General features: G+C 45.1%; 1 protein-coding gene across 2 annotated transcripts in view; it reads right to left on the bottom strand.

Moving 5' to 3' along the window:
- Positions 1 to 17,852, bottom strand: part of ARFGAP3 (ADP ribosylation factor GTPase activating protein 3) — a 57,434-nt gene extending 39,582 nt beyond the window's left edge. The window contains exons 1-5 of one of the 2 annotated variants that reach the window (XM_036931517.2): positions 17,693 to 17,852; positions 12,743 to 12,861; positions 5,959 to 6,031; positions 1,655 to 1,786; positions 754 to 837 (exon numbers count right to left, since the gene is read on the bottom strand). In XM_036931517.2, the coding sequence (XP_036787412.2) occupies positions 754 to 837; positions 1,655 to 1,786; positions 5,959 to 6,031; positions 12,743 to 12,861; positions 17,693 to 17,761 (477 nt within the window). In that variant the 5' untranslated portion in view covers positions 17,762 to 17,852. The remainder of the gene's footprint in view (positions 1 to 753; positions 838 to 1,654; positions 1,787 to 5,958; positions 6,032 to 12,742; positions 12,862 to 17,692) is intronic. The other variant, XM_036931518.2, reaches the window with a different exon arrangement.
- Between the last annotated feature and the right edge of the window lie 8,528 nt (positions 17,853 to 26,380).

The raw sequence follows: 26,380 nt of genomic DNA, 5'->3' as shown, positions 1-26,380 counted from the left end.
CACTTCCCCTTAAAGGACCTTATGGTCCCTATCGAAATGATTTGGGGAAGATCTGCGAAGTGCCACAGCGTACTTCTGCTCCCGTACGACCACAGCGATGCAGGTAATGATACCGACAGATTTCATGATGGCTCACTCTGGGCCCGGTACTCATTAATTTCTTTCACCTATATGGAGTCATTTCATTCTTACAACAGCCTTGAGACATGGTCTATGCACAGAGCTCAACAGGGGCAATGAGACTCAAACCCCTTTTAAAATTTGGGTTTCAAAGAACTATCTTCCTTCTTCATCAGCTGCAAAGCTCTGAGCTGAACTGCGCAGACTCCTAGTAATTTCTCAGCTCGCCTGGCAGCTGGGTCTGGGCATGTGACTGAATTCCAGCCAACAGGATCCCAGCAGAAGTGATGTGCACCACCTCTAGGTTTTTCTGTAGAAGGATGCGGCACTTGCTTTCCTGGGTGTGTGTCTTCTTCCCATTGCCAGGGAAGGTCATGAACTGGAGCATACACTTTGGACTCTGAGATGGAAGCCACATTTTGAGAACGGCAAAATAAATCCCTTAGTCAACCTGCACAGCCTACCTCTGAACTGCTGGTAGGAAATTAGTTTCTGTCTTGTTTAAATGACAGTATTTCAGGGTTGTTTGTTACAGCAGCATAGCCTGTATCCTAACTGAAACATTTTAAGTATATACCCTTTATAACTGTCAGAGTAACTGCACTTTAAAATTATGCAAAGCATGATACATACCTCAGGACAGGCATGAGAGGCAAAAAAGTCTTCCTCCTTTGGTACGGGGGCCAAGGGCGGTAACACACAACTATCAAGCCACAGCTAGAACAAAAACATAACACACTGCTCAGCATTTCACCTGGCTTTAAAGGGTTTGACCAAATATTCTTCACTCCCTTCCAGAGACCTGTTTGCTAAGGACTAATACTTCCCATTATTATAAAATCAGTGACAGGCCTACACAGGCCCCCTGAGCACACTGCAGTAATGTCTATCCAGTAACTGTTGCTTCCCTACCTCGAGGATGTCAAGTACCAGATTCACAAGCCATTTCTGATCAGGAAAGATCAAGGATATTGTGGATTCCATATTTGTGAACTCGCCTACTCACCACAGCTTACTTATAACCCCGATCCATCCTCGAGGCCCTTCTGTGGTCCTTCACAGACACACACAGAGCATGAAAAACATGAGTCACCAGAGGGACACATTCCTGTCCCGTGTGGTAAACAAGTATCCTTTCTGTGGCCTATTTAGTGACACATTTTTCACACTTTGTGCTTTTTATTGGTGACTTCACTGTTTAAAATGGAGCACGGTGCTGCTCCTAATCACGTGAAGGCTGTGATGTGCCTTACAACAAAGTCCAGTATCAGGTAAGCTTCATCCAGGCCTGAGCTACAGTGATGGCAGCCACTGTCAGTGTTAATGAGTCAACAATATATAAGGTGTCTTTAAGCAGTAACACATGTAAAACAGTGTTATGCACGGATCCGCGATGAAAACGTTGTGACCAGAAGCTCGTGGGGCCCTGAGCCTGTCCTGCCCCTGGGAATGATGCTCCAGCATCCACCAATTCATTTGTCCTACTGAAACGAGTATTTACCTGAAGGAGACGACCCACCCACCGGTGACTTACATCAGTGCCATGCTTCCGTGTGGCTTGGGAGGCGAGCGACTTGATTCTCTCCCTGTAGAGCTGGGCAGCACGGCTCCTGTACTTGGCGCTGGTGTCACTGGTGGTGCACCCGTGTTGGTGGAAAAAGGAAGACTACGGTGGGAAGTATACAATTAACAGCGGCACTGCATCAAAGCGAACATGGTGACTGAAAGTGTTACTTCTGCTAGGATTTTTTTGAAAATACTAGCGAAAACCAAAATAATTAAAACTACAAAAAAAATTTAAGTAAAGTTTTCCTTGTAAAAGGGAATACCTTCCATAGATGTAGCACTAATATTTTGGTAAAACTGGACCCAAGACCTATGTTACAAAATGAGATAACTGGCCCTTCATTTCTCTGTTAAACCACCTCCGTCACTCTGAATGCTATTTTGGGGGATGCCTCCCACTCAGGACTACTGTTAATTCATGAGTAATCCCTGTCAATTTGGATTCCACTAAAATGAAGTATGCGAACCTTCACTTTGTTCAGCACCATTTCTTCATCAATAGACTGCCACATAGGCAAGGTGATAAAACAAACGTTTAAACAATTAAGAGGAAACGGCCTTCAACCACCTCCTAAGGGTCACGTACAGACATGAAATATAGAGTTCATATCTCAATTAAAGCAGGTATTCTAAAAACCTGTGTGAGCAATCCTTTTGTGAACCCTATTTGATTAATAGTGGTACAATGTCCTGTTCCAGATTCTTGGGACATCATCCCATTGAATCTTTGCAGCAGCACTATCAGATGGTCATGGTTACTACCTGTACTTTACAGACAGGCACACAGAGGCACAGAGGAGTTCCATAGCCAGGGAATGTCACACAGGTAAGGGAAGAGCGGAGCGGGCATTCAGACCCAAGCATGATGGTTTCAGCTCCACTGCCTGAGCCAAAGACCACCGTCCGGCCCTTCCCCACCCCAGCCCCGACCTCTGCTAGCTCAAGAGAAGCCACAGCTCTGGAGTTGGATGGGGGACTCTGTTACCTTGAGAAGGCTTATTGATGAACACAGATTATTTCAAGCCCATACGTTAAGTTTAGGAACGAGTGTGTGAACATGATAATGCATAATGCACATGGGTTCCCACTAAGACTCACATGTTTAAGGCATGCATTCTTAGGAGGGTGAAAAATCCTTTCTTGGAAAGTGAAAAAAATCTTAGTCATCACAATGGTTTTGTGGCCCTCCAAAGCTCACCTGTACCTGACAAAATCATTTTCCTTAGAATTTATCTGACTAGGGAAAAATGATATCCAATTTAAATTTAAAATGATCTAAGTAATTAATTTAAATTCAAATTTTCTGCTTAGAAAACAACTATGAAAAAAGGTTGAGAAACATTGATCTAAGAGAACTTGGTGTTTTGAAAACTATTTTAGATTTATGATTTTTAAATATTGAATAGATGCTAGACATAATTTTTATTTGAAATGTATACAGATTTGATTTCTTGTACTTGGAATGATTAACAGCATGTCTAAGGGAATTCTCTTTCCTCAACCTATACATTTTTGCATTATAAAATAGACTATCAGTGCTTCAGATGACTTCACCGGCTAGTTTGTGAGGCTGCTAATTTAGTGTTTGAGAAGTCAGATATGTTGAATTTGTAAATCAAGTTTAAAATGTTTGAGGATCTTTAGTTAGGTTTGTAAATGGGATTGGGTAAATCTGCTCTTTTAAAATGATAAATTAATTGAATACTTAAAAAGTTGTTACACAAAAATTACTATGTTTATAAGTTACTATGTGATATCTATATGTTGTATTTGAGGATTTGGAGAACAGGTTTTTAATTCACAGGTTTAATGAATTAAATAAAATTCAGACGTAAGCAGCTATAAACATTCTATCCTAAGCACAAAAGTCACACTCAGATACTGAAAACCTGTATCATCATAAAGAACCTGCCAGGATACAAAATTAATACACAGTAATCTGTGGCATTCCTATACACTAACAATGAACTAGCAGAAAGAGAAATCAGGAAAACAATTCCATTCACAATTGCTTCAAAAAGAATAAAATACCTAGGAATAAACCTAACCAAGGAAGTGAAAGACCTATACTCTGAAAACTACAAGACACTCATGAGAGAAATTAAAGAAGTTACCAATAAATGGAAACACATCCCGTGCTCATGGATAGGAAGAATTAATATTGTCAAAATGGCCATCCTGCCTAAAGTAATCAATAGATTCAATGCAATTCCTATCAAAATACCAACAGCACTATTCAACGAACTAGAGAAAATCGTCCTAAAATTCATATGGAACCACAAAAGACCTCGAATAGCCGAAGCAATCCTGAGAAGGAAGAATAAAGCTGGGGGGATTATGCTCCCCAACTTTAAGCTCTACTCAAAGCCACAGTAATCAAGACAATTTGGTACTGGCACAAGAACAGACCCATAGACCAGTGGAACAGACTAGAGAGCCCTGATATAAACCCAACCATATATGGTCAATTAATATACGATAAAGGAGCCAAGAGCATACAATGGGGAAATGACAGCCTCTTCAACAGATAGTGCTGGCAATACTGGACAGCTACATGCAAGAGAATGAAACTGGATTATTGTTTAACCCCATACACAAAAGTAAACTTGAAATGGATTAAAGACTTGAATGTAAGTCATGAAACCATAAAACTCTTAGAAGACAACATAGGCAAACATCTCCTGAATATAAGCATGAGCAACTTCTTCCTGAACCCATCTCCTCAAGAAAGGGAAACAAAAGCAAAAATGAACTCATGGGACTACATCAAACTAAAAAGTTTTTGTATGGCAAAGGACATCATCAACAAAACAAAAAGGCATCCTACAGTATGGGAGAATATATTTGTAAATGACAGATCTGACAAGGGGTTAACATCCGAAATATATGAAGAACTTACATGCCTCAACACCCAAAAAGCAAATAACCTGATTAACAAATGGGCAGAGAATATGAGGAGACGGTTCTCCAAAGAAGAAATTCAGATGGCCAACAGGCACATGAAAAGATGCTCCACATCGCTGATCATCAGGGAAATGCAAATTAAAACCACAGTGAGATATCACCTTACACCAGTAAGGATGGCCAACATCGAAAAGACTAAGAGCAACAAATGTTGGCGAGATGCGGAGAGAGGGGAACCCTCCTACACTGCTGGTGGGAATGTAAGCTAGTTCAACCATTGTGGAAAGCAATATGGAGGTTCCTCAAAAAACTAAAAATAGAAATACCACTTGACCCCGGAATTCCACTCCTTGGAATTTACCCAAAGAATACAACTTCTCAGATTCAAAAAGACATATGCACCCCTATGTTCATTGCAGCACTTTTTACAATAGCCAAGATATGGAAGCAACGTAAGTGTCCACCAGTAGATGAATGGATAAAGAAGATGTGGTACATATACACAATGGAATACTATTCAGCCATAAGAAAGAAACAAATCCTACCATTTGCAACAACATGGATGGAGCTGGAGGACATTATGCTCAGTGAAATAAGCCAGGTGGAGAAAGACAAATGCCAAATGATTTCCCTCATTTGTGGAGTATAACAATGAGGCAAAACTGAAGGACCAAAACGGCAGCAGACTCAGAGACTCCAAGAATGAACTAGTGGTCACCAAAGGGGAGGGGTGTGGGAGGGAGAAGGGGACTGAGGGGCATTATGTTTAGTACACATGGTGTGGGGGATTACGGGGAGAACAGTGTATCCCAGAGAAGGCACATAGTGGATCTCTGGCAACTTGCTGCACTGATGGACAGTGACTGCATTGGGGTAAGGGTGGGAACTTGATAATATGGGTAAATGTAGTAACCACATTGTTTTTTCATGTAAAACCTTGATAAGAGTGTATATCAATCATACCTTAGTAAAAAATTAAAAAAATAATAATAATAAAAATAAAATAAAAAAATAAAGAAGCCTGCCAGTTCCTCTACGTCATCACCTCCTGTTTGATTTTCTTCAGAGCTCTTACCAGCCTGTTGCCTTCTTGCTTGCTCGCTGCTTTAGCTGCTCTGGCTCTGACTCTAAGGGAGTGGATCTCATCTGATGCGTTCGTCACTATATTCCTGCACCCAGCCCAAAGTTTCCTGTGTTTCATATGTTGAATAGATTTTGAGATAAACAAGTCAACTGCCATCCAACTCCAAAGCCACCGTGTCTTTCTATGACCCAATAGGGCCTCCAAACACCTCCATGGAAATACTGGACTTTTTGCTACTGTAACACACATTTACACAGAAGGAAACAAGTCCGAGGTGAACTTACTGCATTAGTATTTCCTCCAACTTGCATGCATCGCAACTGAAACCAAGACCAGTTAGAATCCAACTCTGTAGATCTAAACAGAAAGAATATTCTTAAGTGTTAATACTTTTCTTCTTCAGAATCAAGTCACTAAACTTTGGACGACCAGATTTTCTTGATCTTCAGGATTCTGAAGAATTCTAAGTTTATGTTAACAGTGACACACACGTCTTCCAAGACATGACAGTTGGGACAAGCAGCTCTGGCCCCTCTTATGTTCCCAGAAGCCAAGGCTCCGATGGCCTTGACCGCCTGCTCCCTTCATGCCTGACCACAGGCCACACCAGCCCTGTGGCAGGTTTGCTGCACTGACTCCAGCCAGCCATCTCTTCTAGGACACAAGGAAATGACGAGTTTTCTGGGGCAGTTGACTTCCTGGGACTGACTCTGCCTCGCATCCTTACTGGGTTACAATCTAAAATTTGGTAATGTGTTTCTACTCAGAATAGATGTACTGCTTGGATTTTTTCAGGTCAGCTATCTGTTGTCCAGTTTGACCCTTAATAGGAGCCTGGAGGATGCGCAGTCTTGTCGGGTGAAAGGGACCTATCCAGCATCACCATCATCAGGTTGAGGAGAAAACTCTGGATTTAAAGCTTTTGTGTGTGTGTGCGTGTTTTTTTTTAATTGAAGTTTAGTTGATACACAATACTATATTGGTTTCAGGTATACAAGACAGTGGTTTGATAATTATACACACTGCAAAATGCCCATCACAATATGCTGCTACCATCTGTCACCACATAAGGTTATTACAATATTATTACTATGTTCCCTCTGCTGTACTTTTCATCCACGTGACTTCTTTATTTCAGAAGGATTTAATGCTCTTGAAGTGAGAACCGCAAGTGCCTCCTACCCCCACTGGACCTTATACCCTGCTCGTCCGCTAAGATCCAATCAGAGCAAGGTAAAGGCAACAACTGCATTTCCCAACAATAAAAATTCACCAAGTGATCACTGTAAAGTAGGGTATGACAGTGAGACAATGGCAGGAAGCTTTACACTGAATCCATAGAAATGAGCAAAACGCAAGGCTAGCCTGTGTTCAACAGCTTGTCCCACACTAACTGTGAAGGAATGTGGGTATTTTTAAATGGGTACAAGTAGAATATTCTATAAAATGGGCAAGGGAGAAAGAAAGAGGCTCCAGATTTACCAAAAATTTCCTTTGCTGCTGCCCTTTCATTTACTAATTTCTGTGCCTACTTGTATCATTTAACCTTTGCAAGTGTGAGGATGTTATTTTGAAGCCACTAGCTACCTTAAGATAAATAAAACTACTAATATGTATTTTATATTTATATATATATATATGACAAATTCACTTACTTTATGGTGTTATATATAAAGTAAAAATTAAACCACAAATTAAAAAAAACGTGTTTCTCAAAGACAAAAAAAAATCTCCTTTAAGAATCTGATTACCAAACAGGTGGTTCAATTACATATCTTGTTTTGAGATCCTCTCTCTGAAAGATCTTGCTTTCTCACCACATTTTTGACTCCCCCACCGAGTCAGGTGCCACCCTCACCCCCTCTGTCATGGGGTAGCAGTTAATAGCTCAGTCCCTGGAGACTGAGAGGGCACAAACCTCAACTCTGTCATCACTAGCTTATGACTTAACATCTCTGTGCCTTACCTTACTCACCTGTAAAGTAGGGATAATTACACTACTATCTATTTTGATCTTGTAGAGATCAAATAAGCTAATTATCTGAAAAGGGCTTGGCTCACTGTAAACACCATTTGGCTAAAATTCTCACCATCATCCTCACGGTAACCCTGTCTCACTGTCATTAACAGCAAGCTCAGAGGACAGGAAATGGTCCGTATTTTTCTCTCATGCTTCCTGTACAGGCACAGAAAACTAACTGAATATGGGCTGACTGAAAGTACATCCTAAAATTAAGGCTCTAAGTACTCAGACTTGCTAACCTGCCTCACAACTTTTAGACCCACACTGTCTTAAAAAAAATAAAGCTAAATGGTTCTCTATATTATTTCTTAGAAATGAAGACAAAAACTAATTGCCTGTTTTTGGAGTCAACAGGGATTCTCTCTTGTAACACTGGAATTTCAAAATAAAGGGTTTGGATGATAATGGACTCTGAATACAGTCCACCTTCAGAAGAAACCCCAAAGGCCCAGCAGCCCTTTCCTGCAAGAGGCAGTGATTCGCTATAGGCTGTTTCTTACCTTTAATGTAGATGTGTGAAAGCTAAGAGTCTATGGCAGGGCTAAGAAAAGAGGAAAGCAGCAAAAGTTAAAGAGTTGAGGAATTAACTGTCACTCTAACAAAACAGTTCCTGTTAACCAAGTAGGCAAAAAAGAAAATGGGTTTCCCACAACCTCAATAATCCTTATGTGAATTGCGATATAACTTCCTTAAAAATTCTATGAATCTTCACTAGTGGATGCCAAAGTCAGTATTTTTTGTAAGCAGAGCCTTTAAATAGATCTCAGAAACTTATGAAATCAGGATCAATCTCAACAAATAAACATGACAAAGTTATCAAGTAATCAGAAACTTTAAGTGGAGTAAACCCAGCACAGTTAATCTAGCCCAGGAACAGTTCCTGGCAGCCATTTGTTTATAACTGGCTCAGCTGCTTAATGTAAGGTCATGGGAGGTCCTGCCTTTCTACACCAACATCATAAATCCTCCTCCTCTTGCGTCCCCTGAGCAGGAACCCAGATGATTCAGAGCTGATCACTGTGCCATTTGCTGGGGGCTCGCCCTGTGCCAGGCTTATGTGAGTCACTGGCCCACTCCTCCCAAAGCCCTGAATGGCGATTATTAGTCATCTCACGTCCCTTTCAAGGGAAGGAAGCTGAGACACAGAGAGGACATACTTTCAGCCACACCCAGAGCTAGTGAGGGAGGGCGCAGGGATTCAGACCCCCAGCGGCCGGGATGCAGCATCCCCTGGGGCCGCGGGAGTTAGGTATGTGTTCCCCAAAGCAGTCAAGACACTCCAGAAATGTCACACAAACCTTCCCTTTGACCTTACTCCTTGTTTCCTATGCATATAGTAACTAGCTACTCAACATTCCACTTTTTCTTGACACTGCACCTTTTCTTAAAGGCTGAAAGCTGACCTCTGTTTCCCTGCCTTGACCCCATAAGCAATCTCACCAAACCTTCGAAGTTCATTGTAAATGTTACCTCCTCCTTTGAACTTTGCCTAATTTTCCAACCAGAAGTAGACATGGGGTTTTACTTCCATCTCCTGTACAGCACACTACAGTTTATCTTATTTATGTTGTATGTAAGCCTCTCCCCACCCTGCCAGCCCAATGAAGTGACTAGATCCCATCCACCCATTCACTGTCCTAAGCTCATGAAATACTCAGCCATGAACCTGAGAAGAAGCAGAGCTACGGGCAGAGGAGCACCGTGGGCTTGGCTGCCACAGGCATCGAGTGAAGAGCCCCCGGCCCTGGCAGGTGGTAGGGTGGCCATCCTCCACATTTCTGTAGATGCATAACCTGCCTTTCCCTTTTTGCTTGACAAAAGCCATAGTTTATAAATTTTCTCCTTTGTAAAACTGTTAATTTGAAATTCTACTTAATATGAAAAAAAAAACCCAAACTTTCTATTTAAATAAACATTCTACCCAGGCCAAACTGTTAATATGTTCATGCTGGGAAATGGGACTGTGTGTGTGTGTGTGTGCAGCTGGCAGGGGGAGAGGAAGAGGAAAAAGGGTTCTAAAGAAAGGACTTTCACTTGTTTATGCACTTTGGGACTACTTGGATTTTTGTCCCCGATAAGCTAAGGTTTGTAAGTTGTTTTAATCAATAGAACATGTTTAAAGAACAGGCCCTCCACCTCTTAATAAAAAAACCAAACCAGACTGAGTCTCCGTCTCTTCCTTAACATTCTCACCCAAATCACAGACTTTTTCCCAGTTCATTTATCTGACTTTTAAAAGGCAAGTGATTAAACTTGCAACAGCCCAAATAGACTGCTGTCCGGCCTCAGCCAGCTCCCGGTCAGGCCTCCTCTCAGCTGGGGACACGTCAGAAAACCACCTGGTTTCTTGGACACTGGAACTGACAGTGTGCTTTAGTGGGGAGGAAAAGGGAGGGCCAGGTTATAATGGGCCCAGAAAGAAAGGGGAAGAACACGGTGAAGAGAGAAAGAAGACAACCAATCACATAATGCCTACACACTGCACACAAGTCCAGCCTTTGTGGGCTCTGGGCAGCGCAGGCTACCATATGCTAGCTGGTAATAATCAATCTGGTGAAGGGGGAAAATGTTAAAAATAAACTTGCCCTGGCAACTAAATTCCTCAACATTTAAAAAAGTTAGGGACAGGACAGTATAATCAAAATATTCTGGGACCAAAAAAGAAAAGACAAGAAACTGATAGATATTCTGAAACCAGTAAGAACACACGAAAGAACTCCCTTTTCTAACTAATTACCTACGGAGTTATATGGCTATGATATTTAGCCCATTGCACCATCACAGACTGACTTCTGAAAAAGGAACTCAGAAAAGTGCATTAGAGAGTTTTTTTTAAGTTAATATATTAAAAAAGAAACTTACGTTGTTGTTATTACTATATAGTTTTTGTGCTATCATACAAAATAGCTCATTACAAATTACAATAGATTTCATCCTATAGGAACAAATGCTTTTTTTTTGAGAGGGCATCTCTCATATTTATTGATCAAATGGTTGTTAACAACAATAAAATTCTGTATAGGGAACTCAATGCACAGTCATTAATCAACCTCAAGCCTATATCTCAACAGTCTCCAATCTTCTGAAGCATAGAGAACAAGTTCTTACATGGTGAACAAGGTCTTACATAGTGAATAAGTTCTTACATGGTGAATAGTGCAAGGGCTGTCATATCACAGAAACTTTCAGTTTTGATCACACATCATGAACTATAAACAATCAAGTCAGATATGATTATTCATTTGATTTTTATACTTGATTTATATATGAATTCCATATTTCTCCCTTATTATTATTATTCTTATTATTTAAAATAAAATGCTGAACTGGTAGGTAGATGCAAGATTAAGGTAGAAAACATAATTTAGTGCTGTAAGAGGGTAAATGTAGATGACCAGGTCTGTGCCTATAGACTAAGTATTAATCCAAGCTAGACAAGGGCAACAAAACATCCACGGATGCAGAAGATTTATCTCAAAACAGGGGGGGTGAGGTTCTAAGCCTCCCCTCTGTTGGTCCTCAATTTCTCTCCTGATGGCCCCCCTGTGACTGTGCCTATCTTAGGTTGTTCCTCCCTTGAGGAATCTTACCCGTCTGGCTAACCAGCCATCTTCCGGGGCCATACAGGGAAATGTAAAGTTGGTAAGTGAGAGAGAAGCAATATTCTTTGAAAAGGTTAGCTTTTTACTTCTTTGCAGATTTATGCCCTGTGGCTTCTATGCCCAGCATTTGTCTTGAGGTATCTTTACCACTTGGAAGAATTATGATACTCGGTATTTTCGATATGAGGCACGAATTATACTAAAGCGCTGTAATTAGGAAGGAAGAAGAAAAGCTATAGAAGTAGCAGATGGAAGAAAACATGGGAAGATTGATTATTTCTTTGACATAACTTCTTGTAGAGTAACATAAGGATGTATAGGTTTTAACAAACTATTAATTAAATTGTGTACACACATTAACAGAATAGGAATGCAGATACATAACAAAAGCAGACCTACAATTACCAGCCATATCCAGTGAAACCAAGAAAACCAGTTAGGTACCCTAGGCATTTGTGAAAACTTATCAGTGATATGATGGATATTGTCTAAGGAACAAATGCTTTTTATAATAATCACATTGTATCAATTTTCCTTAAGTCATAATAAAAATTGCTCACCACAACATAAATAGCCTACCTGCCTAGCTGGCTCCTCACCTGGAAAAAGGGGCAGAGAAATAGGTGAACTGGTTGGACGTAGCAAGCAAAAAAAGATCCGAGCTATGGCTGCTTAGTGGTGTCCTGCAAAAGGTGCCCTGACAAAGGCCTACGGTGGCTCAAGTGCAGGCCTTGCTCAGGGCCCTGAGCCTGGCCTGGGATCCTTTTATTGTTTCAACTTATTTTACTTCACACAAGGGCTTCCACCTCACACTGGACTGTGGAGCTGTGTGTCCAGAGTAGGGAGTCTGTCTCTCCTGCATACAAAGGCCCCTCAGAGTAGAAGATAGGCCAATGCAGCCCAAGTCTTCAGGTCAAAAAAGAAAAATTCATATTACAAGCATTTGAAGTTGCCAATAAAACTTATTCAAACATCGTTCATGTATCAGTGTCCTTGGGAGCCAGAGCTGTAGGATTATGCCGAACGTGAAGGGGGCTGTAACAAGGGCTTCCCGGCTTTTACATTAACTCTGCACCTGACTGGGTGCAGGATGGACCCAAAGCAACTGAATCTCCTTCCATCACGCGTGTCAGAGCAAGACTCCCTGTACTGCTAGTTATTAGAAGATGATAAAGGGAAAGGAAATACTGTCTCAACCCTCCATTCTGACTCTGTCTTGGCCCACTGCCTCATGTCTCTGACACAGAGCTCTACATAATAGTAACTGAATAGAAAATAACTCATTTTCCCAGTTTACTTAGGAATATAAGATTTACATCTCCATGACTCATAACCAACCTCTCATTTTACCTGATGTCAAAGCAACCATAAAGAAAAGGGGGCAAAGAGACCCATGGCACAACGTGACCACTCCCATCCCCCAGTGAGGAAAGATTCACTTACCGAATAAAACTCAAGTGAACACCCAGAGACCGGTGTGACCCTGAGCAATCGATGCAAAGAAACACCCCGTAGGTTATGCTTGCCCAGCTGGGATTTTTGGCACCGCAATCAAAACATACCTGAAAGAACATTTACAAATTCAGTTATTAATTAACTGACCAAATGAGCCATCCTATAGGGTACAATACATGATTTAGTGTAAAAGCTGCTTAACCTTAACACAATTTAAACTGGTTATTAGAAACTATCTCACCTAAATCTTTTGTAAAACCCCCTAATTTCAATGTCTTTTATTATTATTATTATACTATTACATATGGTTATATTAATCATATATTCATAGACTTGTATTTATATAATGCATTAACTGTGTAATAGATTATTACATATCTGTTGTAACACACAGCACTGTGTGTAGTGAACTTAGGTGCAGCTATCACCTCAAACGGGACTTATCCCTGAAGCATCAACAGGGTTCCTGCCAGTCACCCAGGGGACACTGGCCAGAGGTGTCCCCCTGCTCAGCGTGCTCCGGGCCTTCCCACGCTCAGGCGTGTTTCTTCTCTTCCCAGGCAGAGAAGGATGCCCCAGACTCCAGATGGCCCCAGCGAGCCTCCCTCCCGGTGCCCACACCTTCCTGTCCTTCCCACCCTCACTTTTCCAGGGTGGTCTCTGTGACCAGCAATATGGCAGAAGGGATGGTATGTCCTTCCCAAGATCAGGATAGAAAAGGCTTTGGCTTCCTTTCTCTCTTGCTAGCTCTCTCCCTTGGCTCACTGGCTCTGGGGGACGCAGCTGCCATGACTTGAGGACACCAGGCAGCCCAACGGAGAGGCTCAAGTGGTGGGGAACTGAGGCCACTCGTGCAGCAGCCAGGGATGCGTGGAGGGCGGCTGACCACCACACGAGTGGGAACACCAGCTCTCAGGTGATGGCGACTTCATGACAGACCCCGAGCCTTCTTTCCTCAACACCGACTGCACTCAAACATCCATCTGATAACAGGAGTATAAAACTACTTTAAAGTACACAGTGCTTGTCATGGAAATTAATATTTATAATTAATTAAAGATAGAACAACAGAATCCACTAAGAGTTGTTTTTATTTTTATTTTCTAGGAGAAAAAAGCCCCCATATTTTAGATACACTTTACAACCAGAACCACCAGTGTGAAAGTAGTCCCAACTATAATCATCAAGAAAGATCTGGCTTCTGGCCTTTTGAGGGCCATACAAAAGTGAAACCATGAGCGGATTTTCCAAAGCCCCCACCGGGATAGGGTCACCTTACACATGCATGAGTGGAGTGGACTGACTTGACATAAAAGGTGCCAACTGATTCCTTTCAGTGTTTACTGATTGCCTGCTTGATGCCAGACACTTCGGCAGATGCTTAGGTATTAAGCAGATGGTGCCATTAATGCTACAAACATTTGCAGAGTCCCTACCCCTGCCAGGCCACATGCTGGCCTTTGAAGAACTCACTGTGCAGTCAGAGAGGACATGGAATTAAGACACTTCAGGTAACAGGCATCGAAGTAAGGACTCCCCCTCCATGGGACACCAAACAGCACGACTGACTCTGCCAAAGGTTCTGTCCCTCTGCAAGAGGCCATATGTAACCCCTCACTTACTCCACTAGCAGCTGTGTACTTACCTAGGGCACACACAAAGGTGGTTTAGGAAGACTTGGCCTACGCAGAGCCCACAGTCGAGTGGGCAAAGTGATCAGCTATACGGTTGAATCTTAGCAAGGACAGGATGCAAAGTTTTCTAGATAGAGTCCGAGAGACATTAGGCGTCTCAAGAATAGAGCCTAAAAGAGCAGTAAGTGGCAAAAGCCTGTGCAGGGAATGGTCCTGTGGAGGAAGGTGACAGCAGAGACTGGATGTGCACAGCGCAGAGCAGGCAAGCCTGAGCATCACTTCGGAGGTGGTTGCGAGGCTGGCTGTGAGAGGAGAGCAGTGGGGTTTCCAACATGGTGGCCTTAGCATCCTGGTGACCCACCAGCTGAGAGAGGGCATTGCTAGAACGCAGCTCCATGAGGGAGGGGGCCCTGTCTATCTTGTTTCCCTGAGCTAAGCATGGAGCCTGGCACAAAGCAGACACTCACTAAATGCAAACAGGCAGTAGGGCAGTTTGTAGTGGGTGGAAGGGCTAGCAAGCTGAGACCGGGACCCATAGGGTCTAAGGTCAGGAGGCATATCTGGCTCTCACAAGTGCTGGAGAAGGAGGCTGTGTTCTGAGAGCAGGGACTGCACTTTGCAACCCCAAGCCAAAGGTGAGATACGGATTTCTAAGCAGAATATCAGTTCTTATGCTAACAAAAAATAGTTTTCGACAATTTGTTTTGCCTAATGATGAGAATAAGTACTACAGAAATGACAGTTAATATTAAGTGTTTATTCCAGGTCAGGCACTGCTGTTGGCCAACTGAATCATCATAACAACCCCGTAAGAAGATACTATTCTTATCTCCGTCAGAGTCAGCTTCCGGGACCCATGTGGGACCTACGCCGTCGTGCAGGGCCCCGCTATGCAGAGGGCCCATGGCTAATGCTCCGCAATCTCCTCTTGAAATTCTTAATACTGTTCAAACGAACATTAATACGTCATTATTTTTCAAACTGCATTTTCATTAAGCATGTTTTGCATTCCCCACAAGTTGTGTAGCACAATTTTGATTCCATGTTAGAGAAAACTAAGGAATGATGAAGTTAAGTAGAGCTAGGAAGTGGTATCTTGGGGACTGGGCCCAGGCGGTCAGCTTTGGCATTCACTCTTCACCCCTCACCACACGGCAGGCACAGACGACCAGCTCCCTGGAGATAGAAGGCTGTTGTTTCGGCCATCAGCACACCCTCCGTGCTCCGCACAGGCCCAGGACACTGCAGCTGCTCATGGATATTTGTTGAATGAATAGCTCAAGCGATCAATACAAAACTAAGGAGCAATATAGACACAGGGAAGGATTTCACAAACTAGAAAACTGATCCTCATGAGTTAAAAGCTTGACCTAGAGTAAATATTCATCATCCCCAAGAGGAAGAAATTAAATTCTATATTCTGAAAGTAAACTGAGTTGTTTTTCTTTAACTACCCGTCCTGTCTCAGGTATCTTACAGTCCTTTTTTACAACCCCTTTTTAAAAATGCTTATTAGTATCCAACTCTTCCACTTGATTAAAACTAGTTTTCATCTGTGCTTATATAATGGTTTCTTACTAATGATCAAACAAAAAGTCATAATCAAGATAGGTACCACAATACTGTGGAACATTACCAGAAATACCTTTGCTCAATGCTTTTATTAATCCTATTACATAAAATTTTCCACAGGTATGCTGTTCATAAAAAAAAAAAGTAACAATAGATAGCTGACATTATTGAAGACAAGTATATCCAAGTACTGCCCTGAGAGTTTTTATTGGATTTTCTCATTTAATCCTCATAATGACCCTCTGAGTTAAATCCTCCTCATGGCCCCATTTTCAGATGAGGAAAATCAGGTATGAAGTGGTCAAGTAACCTGCCCAAGGTGACAGAGTTAGAAAGTAGCAGGATCTGGATAACAGTACACAGGCAAGCCCACACATGCCCCTCAAAAGTGTGATATAAATACGGGGACTTCTTATTTTAAAGGGGGCACCTTCCCTTTGATGAATTCAGTCAAAGAAAATACATGTTATATTTCTGAGCTAAAGCAGACAAAAAGTTTAGTTTCTACACTGCTAACTACAGATTCTAATCTTGTCTAGTTTATACAGCAACCACTCTTTGTCAACAGATCAATCTAAATTTGAAATCAAGAAAATAGCAAAGAAATTGGCACGGAGAATTCCCGGAGCCTTTCTCCTCCTGACCTTCCTACATCGTGCAGACATTATCTGTAATAAAACTGTTTCCTTTCTCACTCATCTTAGGTTGTAAAACCATGGGCTGCCTTCCACCAAGACTTGAAACAAAAACATCTATATTTTGTAAAACTCAGAAACTGTTTGTGCCAACACAACATGTGGTGGCTCGTGACCACAGTGGCTAACAGCTGTTCACTCTGGAGGAGGCCGTGGGGACCAAGACAGGGCGTCTGTCACACAAGGGACAAGTCCGTGCTGACACGGCAGCCCTTTGCCCTCTCCAGGTTCCACTCTGACCTGTGATCCTCAGCGAGGGTGTCACTTTAGCCTGACGCATCATCCCAACATCTCCAGCCAGTTGAGAAAAGTTGTGAAAGTCATGGGGGTCGGGGTGGGGAACAGCCTCTGGAGACACAAAAAGAGGAAAACCCTAAACTCCACAGAGACCCGGAGAGAAGGAATAGGAGAGTCTGTGGTGGGCTTTCTCAGTGAGAGAAAGAGCTGGAGGCAATGCAGAGACCACTCAGCAGCTTTATCAGACAGGGAAACTGAGGCTGCTATTAAAGGACACAGGGAATCAACCAGGCCCCCAGAGGCGCCCCCGAGGGACTTCAGAGGGCAGCTGCAGGGTGGGGAGGGGCGACACGAGCTTCCTCAAGCGCCCGGCGCGCCCAGCTGTCGTTTCCCAGGCCGCGCACGTCCCGGCGGGCTCACAGGTGGCCTGCGGCGTCCGCCCCCACTCGCAGGACCGCGGTCTGCGCGCCCCGGCCCGCTCTCGGGGCCCGAGCGCGCCCCCAGCCCCGAGGAGCTCAGAGCCGCCTTCGCCCCCGTGGATGCCTCCAGCCGGTGTCAGGCACCCTCCAGGGTCTGCCCGCCTCCCGGACCCCCAGGCGCCCGCCCTCCAACCCCCTCCCAGCTGAGGCTGGGGGGCGGCGCGCGGCCCGGACCCAAGCGAGGCCCAGATGCCGCGGCCACAAGTGCGACGTGTCACAGGCCAGGCCGGCTCCTCCTCCCGCGGCCGCGGCCACCACACGGGCCGCCTGCAGGGTCCAGCAGAGACGCCTAGTAAGCCTGAAACGCCCAGCCGCCGTTACCTTGTTGGTGGGCACCGAGCGGAGGCGCTTGAAGATGGTCAGGATGTCCTGCTTGCTGGGGTCCCCCATGGTCAACAGAAAACCGAGGCGCAGCCGGCCCCGCCAAGCGGGAAGAGCGGTTGCCGCCTCTGGGAGAGGGACGACGCCGAGGGGGCGGGGCTGCGCATGACGGACGGGGCTCGGCCAGCCTCCGGCCCTGCCTACAACCGGGGCGCACGCGCCGCTCTGTAGAGGCCTTGCTTAGGGGAGACACTGGCCCCGCCCACTAAGGCCCCGCCCCGGCGCCGCATGCGCGTGCGCGTGCGCGTGCGCAGGGAGAACCTTGGGCGGGGCTGCGCCGGCGGTCCCTCTGGGCTGAGCGCGGCCGGACAGACGGGGCTGGGGTCGGTGGGGTCTGCCACCCGCTTGCGCAGCGCCGGGAGCCAGCAGCACTTCGGCTGGGCGGATGCCGTTTCGCCTGATGGACTACTTCCTTGGCCAGGGTCTTCTCGCCCTGCGTGTGAGGGCGACAGAAGCGGTCACTGCGGTGGCAAAGGAGGAAACGAGGGAGAAAATGTCCACACGCCGGAGTTTCGCTAGTCGCCTTTTCTTTTTCTTCCTAAACTAAGGCCGAATCTTGGGTGGGAAGGTTTTCTCCGCCCGAAGATGCTTTTCCTAAAGTGCCAGTTTGGGTGTAAGGTTAGGGAGATGGCGGAACTCGCGAGGCGAAGGCGCCGGGTGATAGCTAATGAGAGCAGGCGGGCTGGGCCGACGTCTGACAGTTCCCGGGCCGCGGCCGCAGCCTGCGCCGGCCAACCTCCCTACGCGGAGCGTGTGACCTGGAGAAGGGCGCCGCCCCTTTTACAGCAGTGGGTGTGGAGCCCTGGGAAGGGGCGCCTACAGATCGGTGGTGCAGCGGGAGGCTAGCAGGCTTGGAGGTCGGAACCCTGGCTCCCCGCCCAGCTCAGTCGCTGTTTCCTATCTCTGGGATCTTGGTACGGTCATTTCTCTAAAAAGATTGGTTTGCTCCTGTGTGCAACAGGGCTAGACGGGGAGAATCAGGCAGAAACCCTGGCACATCCTTTGGGAGGGGTCTCCCTGCATTTAGAGGCACGTTCACTCCCCCGGTCTGGTTAGATACCCCCGGACGGGCAGTTGGAAACTTGCGGGGAACGTGGACTTATTTAACCCCAAGGCTGGAACTTTTCCAAGAAAGGGAAATTTATTACCTTCCAGGACAGTACGTCACTCTTGCAGACAGCTCTGTTTGAAAGTTCTTCCTTATGTTGAGTCAAAGTATATGTCCCTGTACTTTGTGTCCTTCCTTGGTACTAGTTTGGCCCTACACAGAACACCTGGCATGTTAAAGGAACAGTCATATTCTTTCTGATGGGAATGATGGTCCCATTTACTCTTTGGAACTGAAATCTTACCAAGTTATAGTTCAGATTCAGGGTATTGACTACACGCCAGCACAGAGATCCCTGAAGAGAATAAATGGCAATGAAGTGCAGACAGTAGGGACTACTAATAGGCAGGGACATAAGGGGAGGAAAAATACCATTTGTACACCCATCATTGTCTTTTTCTCTCATCTGCTTAAGTGTTCTTTATAGAACTTACTACCACCTAATGCTAGAATATGCAATGTAATACTATATAAATACCTGCCTCCCTTCAATTGAATATAAACTTGAGATCACAACTGTTTGTCCCCCATCCCTAGCCCTAGAACAATGCCTAGCACACAGTATTTGTGGAATGGGCTTAGAATGTATAAAGGTACAAAAAAAAATAACTTCCAACATAATAATGAGAAAAGGCTAGACAATCTACAAAATCGTACTTCTCTTGAGCCCTTCAGAGAGCTGAGGTTGCAAAGCAACCAAGTTAACTGAATTCCAAAGACAGACAAACCTCTCTATAGATGGAACATAAGAGCTCTTTCACATTAGGCAAAACACAGGAGAAAGAGGCAACTGCCATACAAGTGTGCAAGAGGAAATTGCTTGAAATTTTAATGAATTCTTAAAGGCAAGTGTGGGCTAGCCAGTCAGTTTGGAATAGCTAGGGGCCTCAGATACAAAGAGTTTACATTCATTCTTAAGCTGGTTTTTGTACTGTCCATCAGAAAGTAAAACGAAAAGAGACTGGGGAGAAACTGCTCAGTGGGGTAAGCATCTGATTGTAGGAGTGTTCGTTAGAAAGACAGACATGAGCAGCCTGGGGAAGGGGAAAATAAAGTTCAAGGAAAAAACTGCTCTAACTACCTGGGTAGGGAGTCCCCACAGGAAGACAACAAAGGCTTTGCAGGGAGATAACTTTTTTGCCTATCAGGACCAGGCCAAACTGCTCCCAACCTGACCACAACAAGGGCCAATTGAGTAAAACTAAGAACTGCCCAAAACACCTCATCGCAGGAAAGGACTTGTGCACTGAGAGGGATTGCTACAGAGATGGACCGTCAATCAAATAACCCCACCTTGTCGATCAAAGAAGTGCCTCTTAGCCAGAATGCAATATGCAGGCCTCCTGCCTAACAGATCCAGGCCTTTGTCTACCTCGACTCTGGCTCACTTCTCCTTTGGAGTGTATCCAAACAAAACTTTCACTCTGCTTGCTATTGTGCCTCTGCCTTTCAATTTTTGGTGCCACAGGGACAAGAACCAAGGAGAACAAACCCAGCCCACCACAGGAGGATGGGCACAGAACCCCACCCACATCCTTGCTCTCCTAGAAAGTAAACACAGCAAATCCACGTGCCCTGGGGGAGGAGGCCGCAAGAGCCTCCATGGTCCACTCAGGCAAGAAGGAGAAGCAAGAGCCAGTAATCCCCAACCCTCAAAAAGAGGGTAGGTAACAGTTTGGGAGAATATATTCATAAATGACATATCCAATAAAGGGCTGACATCCAAAATATATAAAGAGCTCACGCACCTCAACAAACAAAAAGCAAATAATCCAATTAAAAAATGGCAGAGAAGCTGAACAGACAGTTCTCCAAAGAAGAAATTCAGATGGCCAACAGACACATGAAAAGATGCTCCACATTGCTAGTCATCAGAGAAACAGAGAAATGCAAATTAAAACCACAATGAGATATCACCTCACACCAGTAAGGATGGCCACCATCCAAAAGACAACAACAAATGTTGGCAAGGATGTGGAGAAAGGGGAACCCTCCTAGATTGCTGGTGGGAATGTAAATTAGTTCAACCATTGTGGAAAGCAGTATGGAGGTTCCTCAAAAAACTCAAAATAGAAATACCATTTGACCCAGGAATTCCATCCTAGGAATTTACCCTAAGAATGCAGCAGCCCAGTTTGAAAAAGACAGATGCACCCCTGTGTTTATTGCAGCACTATTTACAATAGCCAAGAAATGGAAGCAACCTAAGTGTCCATCAGTAGGTGAATGGATAAAGAAGATGTGGTACATATACACAATGGAATATTATTCAGCCATAAGAAGAAAACAAATCCTACCATTTGCAACAACATGGATGGAGCTAGAGGGTATTATGCTCAGTGAAATAAGCCAGGAGGAGAAAGAGAAGTATCAAATGATTTCACTCATCTGTGGAGTATAAGAACAAAGCAAAAACTGAAGGAACAAAACAGCAGCAGACCCACAGAACCCAAGAATGGACTAACAGTTACCAAAGGGAAAGGGACTGGGGAGGATGGGTGGGAAGGGAGGGATAAGGGGGAAAGGGGGCATTACTATTAGCAGACATAATGTTGGTGTGGGGCACGGGGAGGGCTGTACAACACAGAGAAGACAAGTAGTGATTCTGTGGCATCTTACTATGCTGATGGAGAGTCACTGTAATGGGGTATGTGGTGGGGACTTGATGATGGGGGGAGTCTAGTAACCATAATGTTGCTCATGTAATTGGAGATTAATAATACCAAAAGAAAAAAAAAGAGGGTAGGTAAAAATTCCTTGCTGCAGGTCTGAGAATAATAGAACACAGGAAGGCTTTGAAAGGACCCAACCAATAGACAGGCCCACTTTGTGTTCTGTGTGCTACCCTTGCTATTGATCTTTTATGATGACATCCTGGCATGGCTGCGGCCAGGTGAGACAGCAGTTATTAAGTTAGTTCATTCAGTTGAATAGGAGCTTGCTGAAAGCCAAAGGCCACTCTAAGGAAAAACCGGACCTGCCTAGTCAGTCATATGATGAATGACAGAGTGAGAGATAAGCACAGATCTTGTCCCTTGCTCCTAGAGGACACCATGGGACTTCAATTAGTGCTAATGAGAAAACAGGTGAATGCTATTTCTTAGACACACCACTTCTGTTTAGTCAGACATTAGAAATTGAATTCAGGGAGTCGTGAGCAGTCTTATCTGGTGTCCACCAACTGCTATATGCACATACTTGGAAATGTACAAATGCCCCATTTTAAAAGGAAAAATAGTTAAATGTGTTACTGATTTTTTTAAAAATAGAAATTTAAGCCGATGTCATTACCTTTAATGGGATAAATGATTTGGCATAACCTTTCTACTGTAATATTTTCAATATTAGCAAAAATAATTGGAAAGTCAAATAAAAACTTATGTTTACACGAAAACCTGTTCTTGAATGTTTATAACAAATTTACTTGTAATCATCAAAAACTGGAAACAACCCAAATATCCTTCAGCTGGATTAACAAACCATGAGAAATTCATTCAATGGAAACTACTCACAATAAGAAGGAAGAAACTATTGACACACGAAACCACTTGGCTGTATTCAAGTGAATTATGTGAAGTGAAAAGATGAGAATCTCAAAAAGCTACATGTTGTATGATTCCATTCACATGACATTCTGGAAAAGGCAAAACTGTACAAACAGAAACAGATCAGTGGTTGCCAGGGGCTAGGATATTAAGGGGGTTGACTGCAGAGGAGCAGGGAAAAATCTGGGAGGTGATGGGATGATGCTCTATCGTGGTTGTGGTGTTTACACAACTGTACGCATTTGTCAAAACTTGCAGAACTGTACACTAAATGGCATGTATTTTACTGTGTGTAAATTATACCTTTATAAACGAAAAAAATGAGAAACAAAGCAAATGCTCCATAATGTGGGACTTAATGACACATGGAATATCATGTAGCCATTAATACATTTTTAGTTGTACTTAGGGACATGAGAAAATGCTGGTGTTCAAATGTTAACAGAATAAAGCAAGGTACCACAGTGTATTTATGGTATGACCCCCATTTTGTAAAACACACACATTGATGATGATAACGAAACACGTGCACATCTTTATAAAGAAAAAAGACTGGAAAAAATACATCAGAATGTGAACCGTGTAACCTCTGGATGTCAGAATCATGGGTAACTTTAGTGCTTTTCTGAATGCTTTTTGCTTAGTTTCCAAATCTTCATCTGATCCTTTGTTCCTTTTACAATGATGGAAAAATCGTTAGCATTGTAATTTGAAAATATTACATAAAGGGGCGGGAGCAGCCTGGCTGTCTTGACCCAGAAGCAGCATTTGCTTGCAGTTTCGCCTTGAATGACATTGGGGGCGCGGCGGGGTGTGTGGGGGAAAGTGTTTTGGTTTCTTACCTCTTCACGTCCGTGCCACCGCCATCTGCTGCCACACTGTATCCTTTCCGCATGGGAGTTTTAGCCCACTGACAACTTGTGTTAGCGATCCTTTCCTCAAAGAGAGTGATACTATTTATGTAGTTCACTGGTTCATTTCTTCCTTCATTTCTCAGCCCTTCCGCAAATGTTTTGAAGAGGTCTAAAACAATATAATCTGAGTTTCATTGGATGGTGTGAATTTAAGGCCAGTCCCTGCACCCGTGAACTTGCTAATCACTGGGCGAGACAGATACCAGCAGTGACAATGGGGTAGGGAGAGTGCTGTGCTGTGGTGCTCCAGAGCCCGGAGGACCTTTCAGGTCAGGCATCTCTGCAAAGGGGTAACTCCGGGGGTGCTGGGTATCTACCGAGCGCCACTGGGGACGGGCACGTCCTGGCGCGCTGAGGCAGGAGCTCTCATAGTCCAACAGCACAGCCCAGTGGGCGGAGCGCGGCACTGCACCGCCCGAGCCTGGATGCTGGCTGGGCTGCGTGGTAGCCGTCGCTCATTGGGAAAGTTATCTCGTCTCTCTGTGCCTCAAGTTCCTCGCCTATAAAAATAGGAGTAATAATATCTACCTGGTTCGTGTGGCTGCTGTGAGGATTCAATGAATTAATAAATGTTAGAGTTTAGAACAGGGTCTGGCACAGTGAAATACCAGCGTTTACTACTATTATTCCCATTTCATAGATAAGCAAACCAAGGCTTAGAGAAAGCATTTTGCTCAAGGTTCACTGGCTAGTTAAGGTCACACAGTTGAGTGCAGGGAATGTGCCCTCACAGTCCATGCACTTATCTATCCACTTCATTTTTATGCCTTTGTAAGACTGTCATAAGTTTCAGAGAAGAAAATAATCTTTTGCAAGATCTTGGTGTGGAAAACCCAGCCTCCTCATATAGTTTCATATGAGGATGAATGTCGGCTTGGGGGAAGCACTCACGTCTGCGACTGGCTGGAAGGACTTGGAGTCTCCATCTGAGGTCTGCATACTTTGGTGATTATGGGTTTGGAGTTGGGAAGGTATTTGGGGTTGAGATAGCCATCGCAAGGTTCCCCGTATGTGTTTTATCGAGCACTTTCCCACTCTTAATATCATATGATTATGGGAAAAGAGAAGATTGGAACCATCTCCCCATTTTCCTGACGAGAAAACTGAGGGTCAGGGAGACAGGACTTGCCTGAGCACCTGAAGCCCATCGGCGACACAGAGCTGCCATCTAACCCCGGTGGGACACCGCCCCCTCTCTACCTGGCTGCTACCTAACCCACCCTGTCCCTTGCATGGGAATCATAGACATAGCCAAGAATGGGATGTCACGTTGGCCTGTGTCCCTCACTCCCTGGGCTCTGGTTGATCAGCTCTGAGCCCCAGAGCTGGGTTAGGAGCATCTGCTGATCATACGAACAAATCAAGGAGCAACAGAATTGCTGGTACTTTGGCAACTTTGAACTGCTTTTTGGACCAGTGGTTCTCAAATTGTGGTCCTGGACCAGCATCACCTGGGCACTTGTTAGATATGCAGACTCCAGGCTTTATCCCCAAACTACCAACTCAGAGACTCTGGAATGCTACCTAGCAAACTGGGTTGTAACGAGCCCTCCCAAAGTTTGAGAACAGTGGTTTAGACAACAGAACCTGCTATGAGGAGTTGGGCACCAGAGTTCAAACCCCAGCTCTGCCCGTGACTTGCTGCATGACCTGATACAGGTCACTTGACCTCTCTGGTTTGTTTCCTCAACTGTAAAAGGGCATTCACACATTGTGAGGAGGTTTATATGACCCTTTGCCAGGAAAGATGCTCAGCATGGGACCTGACATGTAGTTCATAAATGTTAAACCCAAGGCTGGTTGAAAACAGCAGGCTAAGAAACTGCCTGTCCCCTGATAGTGCTGTGGTCAGCCGGGGTCGGCCTGACTCCTCTGACCCTGTGCTTGGCAGTAGCCTCACCTGGTGGGGGATGAGCCTTGTAGGATTCAGCTCAGCCTGGGTCTGTCCTCCCCTAGGGCAGTGGTGTCGCCTCTATCCTAGCTGGGTCTCTCTAGCAGGTGGCCCCAGGTCTGTCCACTGAGGCGCTGTGGCCAGACCCTTCTGCTTGCTCCCACCATAGAGGCCACAGAGGTCCAGCCTGGGGTCACCTCCCACCCTTCTAAGGGAAATGAGGCCCAGAGATGGGCAGGCACCTCCTGCAGGTGTGGGGAAGGTGCAGAGGGGGAAGCCACTACCAGATTAGGCTGGGGCTGAGGGGCAGGGAACGAGAGGCAGCTTGCAGGACACCTAGGATCTGGCATCTGCTTGGTGAGGTCTCCCACCTCCAGCTCCCCCTTAGGTCATCCCCACTTTATGCAAACAGGCTCAGAGAGGCTCAGGCACTTGCTTGGGGTGGAGTCTTCCCCAGTCCATCTGCAGTCCAGCCTGGCCTCCTGCCCAGGCAGGGACACTTCCCACTGGAAGAGGGGACACAGCTCAGGGACCCTGTAGTGCTCCGCACCGTACAGCATTGGGGCTGGGCTGGGGGCCCCAGTTTGTTCTAATTTCCTGAGACTTGTAGACTAGCCTGAAGATTCCACCAGGTGTGCTCTCAGGTAACCACCCTGCCCCCTCCTCCCTGCTGCACCAACCCTCATTTCAGAATGACTGGGTCCCTCCCTGAGTTTGTGTCACAGTGACTCGGTCCCTCCCTGAGTTCCCGGAGTTCACTGAAGGTAAACAAGGGCCCTTTTTCATGTCCGTCCTGGCACCAGTGTCTTGTACACAGTAGGTGCTGAAGAAATGCTTGGTGAATGAATGCAACCCAGGAACGGAGAGCAGGGAGGAGCCAGCCACAGAGGGCTACTCAGGGTCAGGCCTCCCTTGGCTCCCCCAGCCACTCCCTGCGACTGAGGATCAGGCTGGGGGCGTGGCCCAGGAGGCCCTTCTCACCCTCCCCATCCCTATCCTGACACAGTGGAAGTGGGTGCCCTCCAAGTCTGCCCCTAGTTTCCCGGGCTTCAGCACAACCCAGACCCACAGGCACCCGGGAGGGGCCAGGCCAAGCATGGGGAGAGGTCTCGCACATGTTTAGGTGGAGGGAGGCCCTGCAGCGAAGCCCAGAGCACAGAGGCCAGCCCC

The sequence above is a fragment of the Manis pentadactyla genome, chromosome 10, assembly GCF_030020395.1.
Source record: "Manis pentadactyla isolate mManPen7 chromosome 10, mManPen7.hap1, whole genome shotgun sequence".
In the NCBI taxonomy this organism is placed as follows: Eukaryota; Metazoa; Chordata; class Mammalia; order Pholidota; family Manidae; genus Manis; species Manis pentadactyla.
This window is presented reverse-complemented; position numbering and strand designations above follow the sequence as displayed.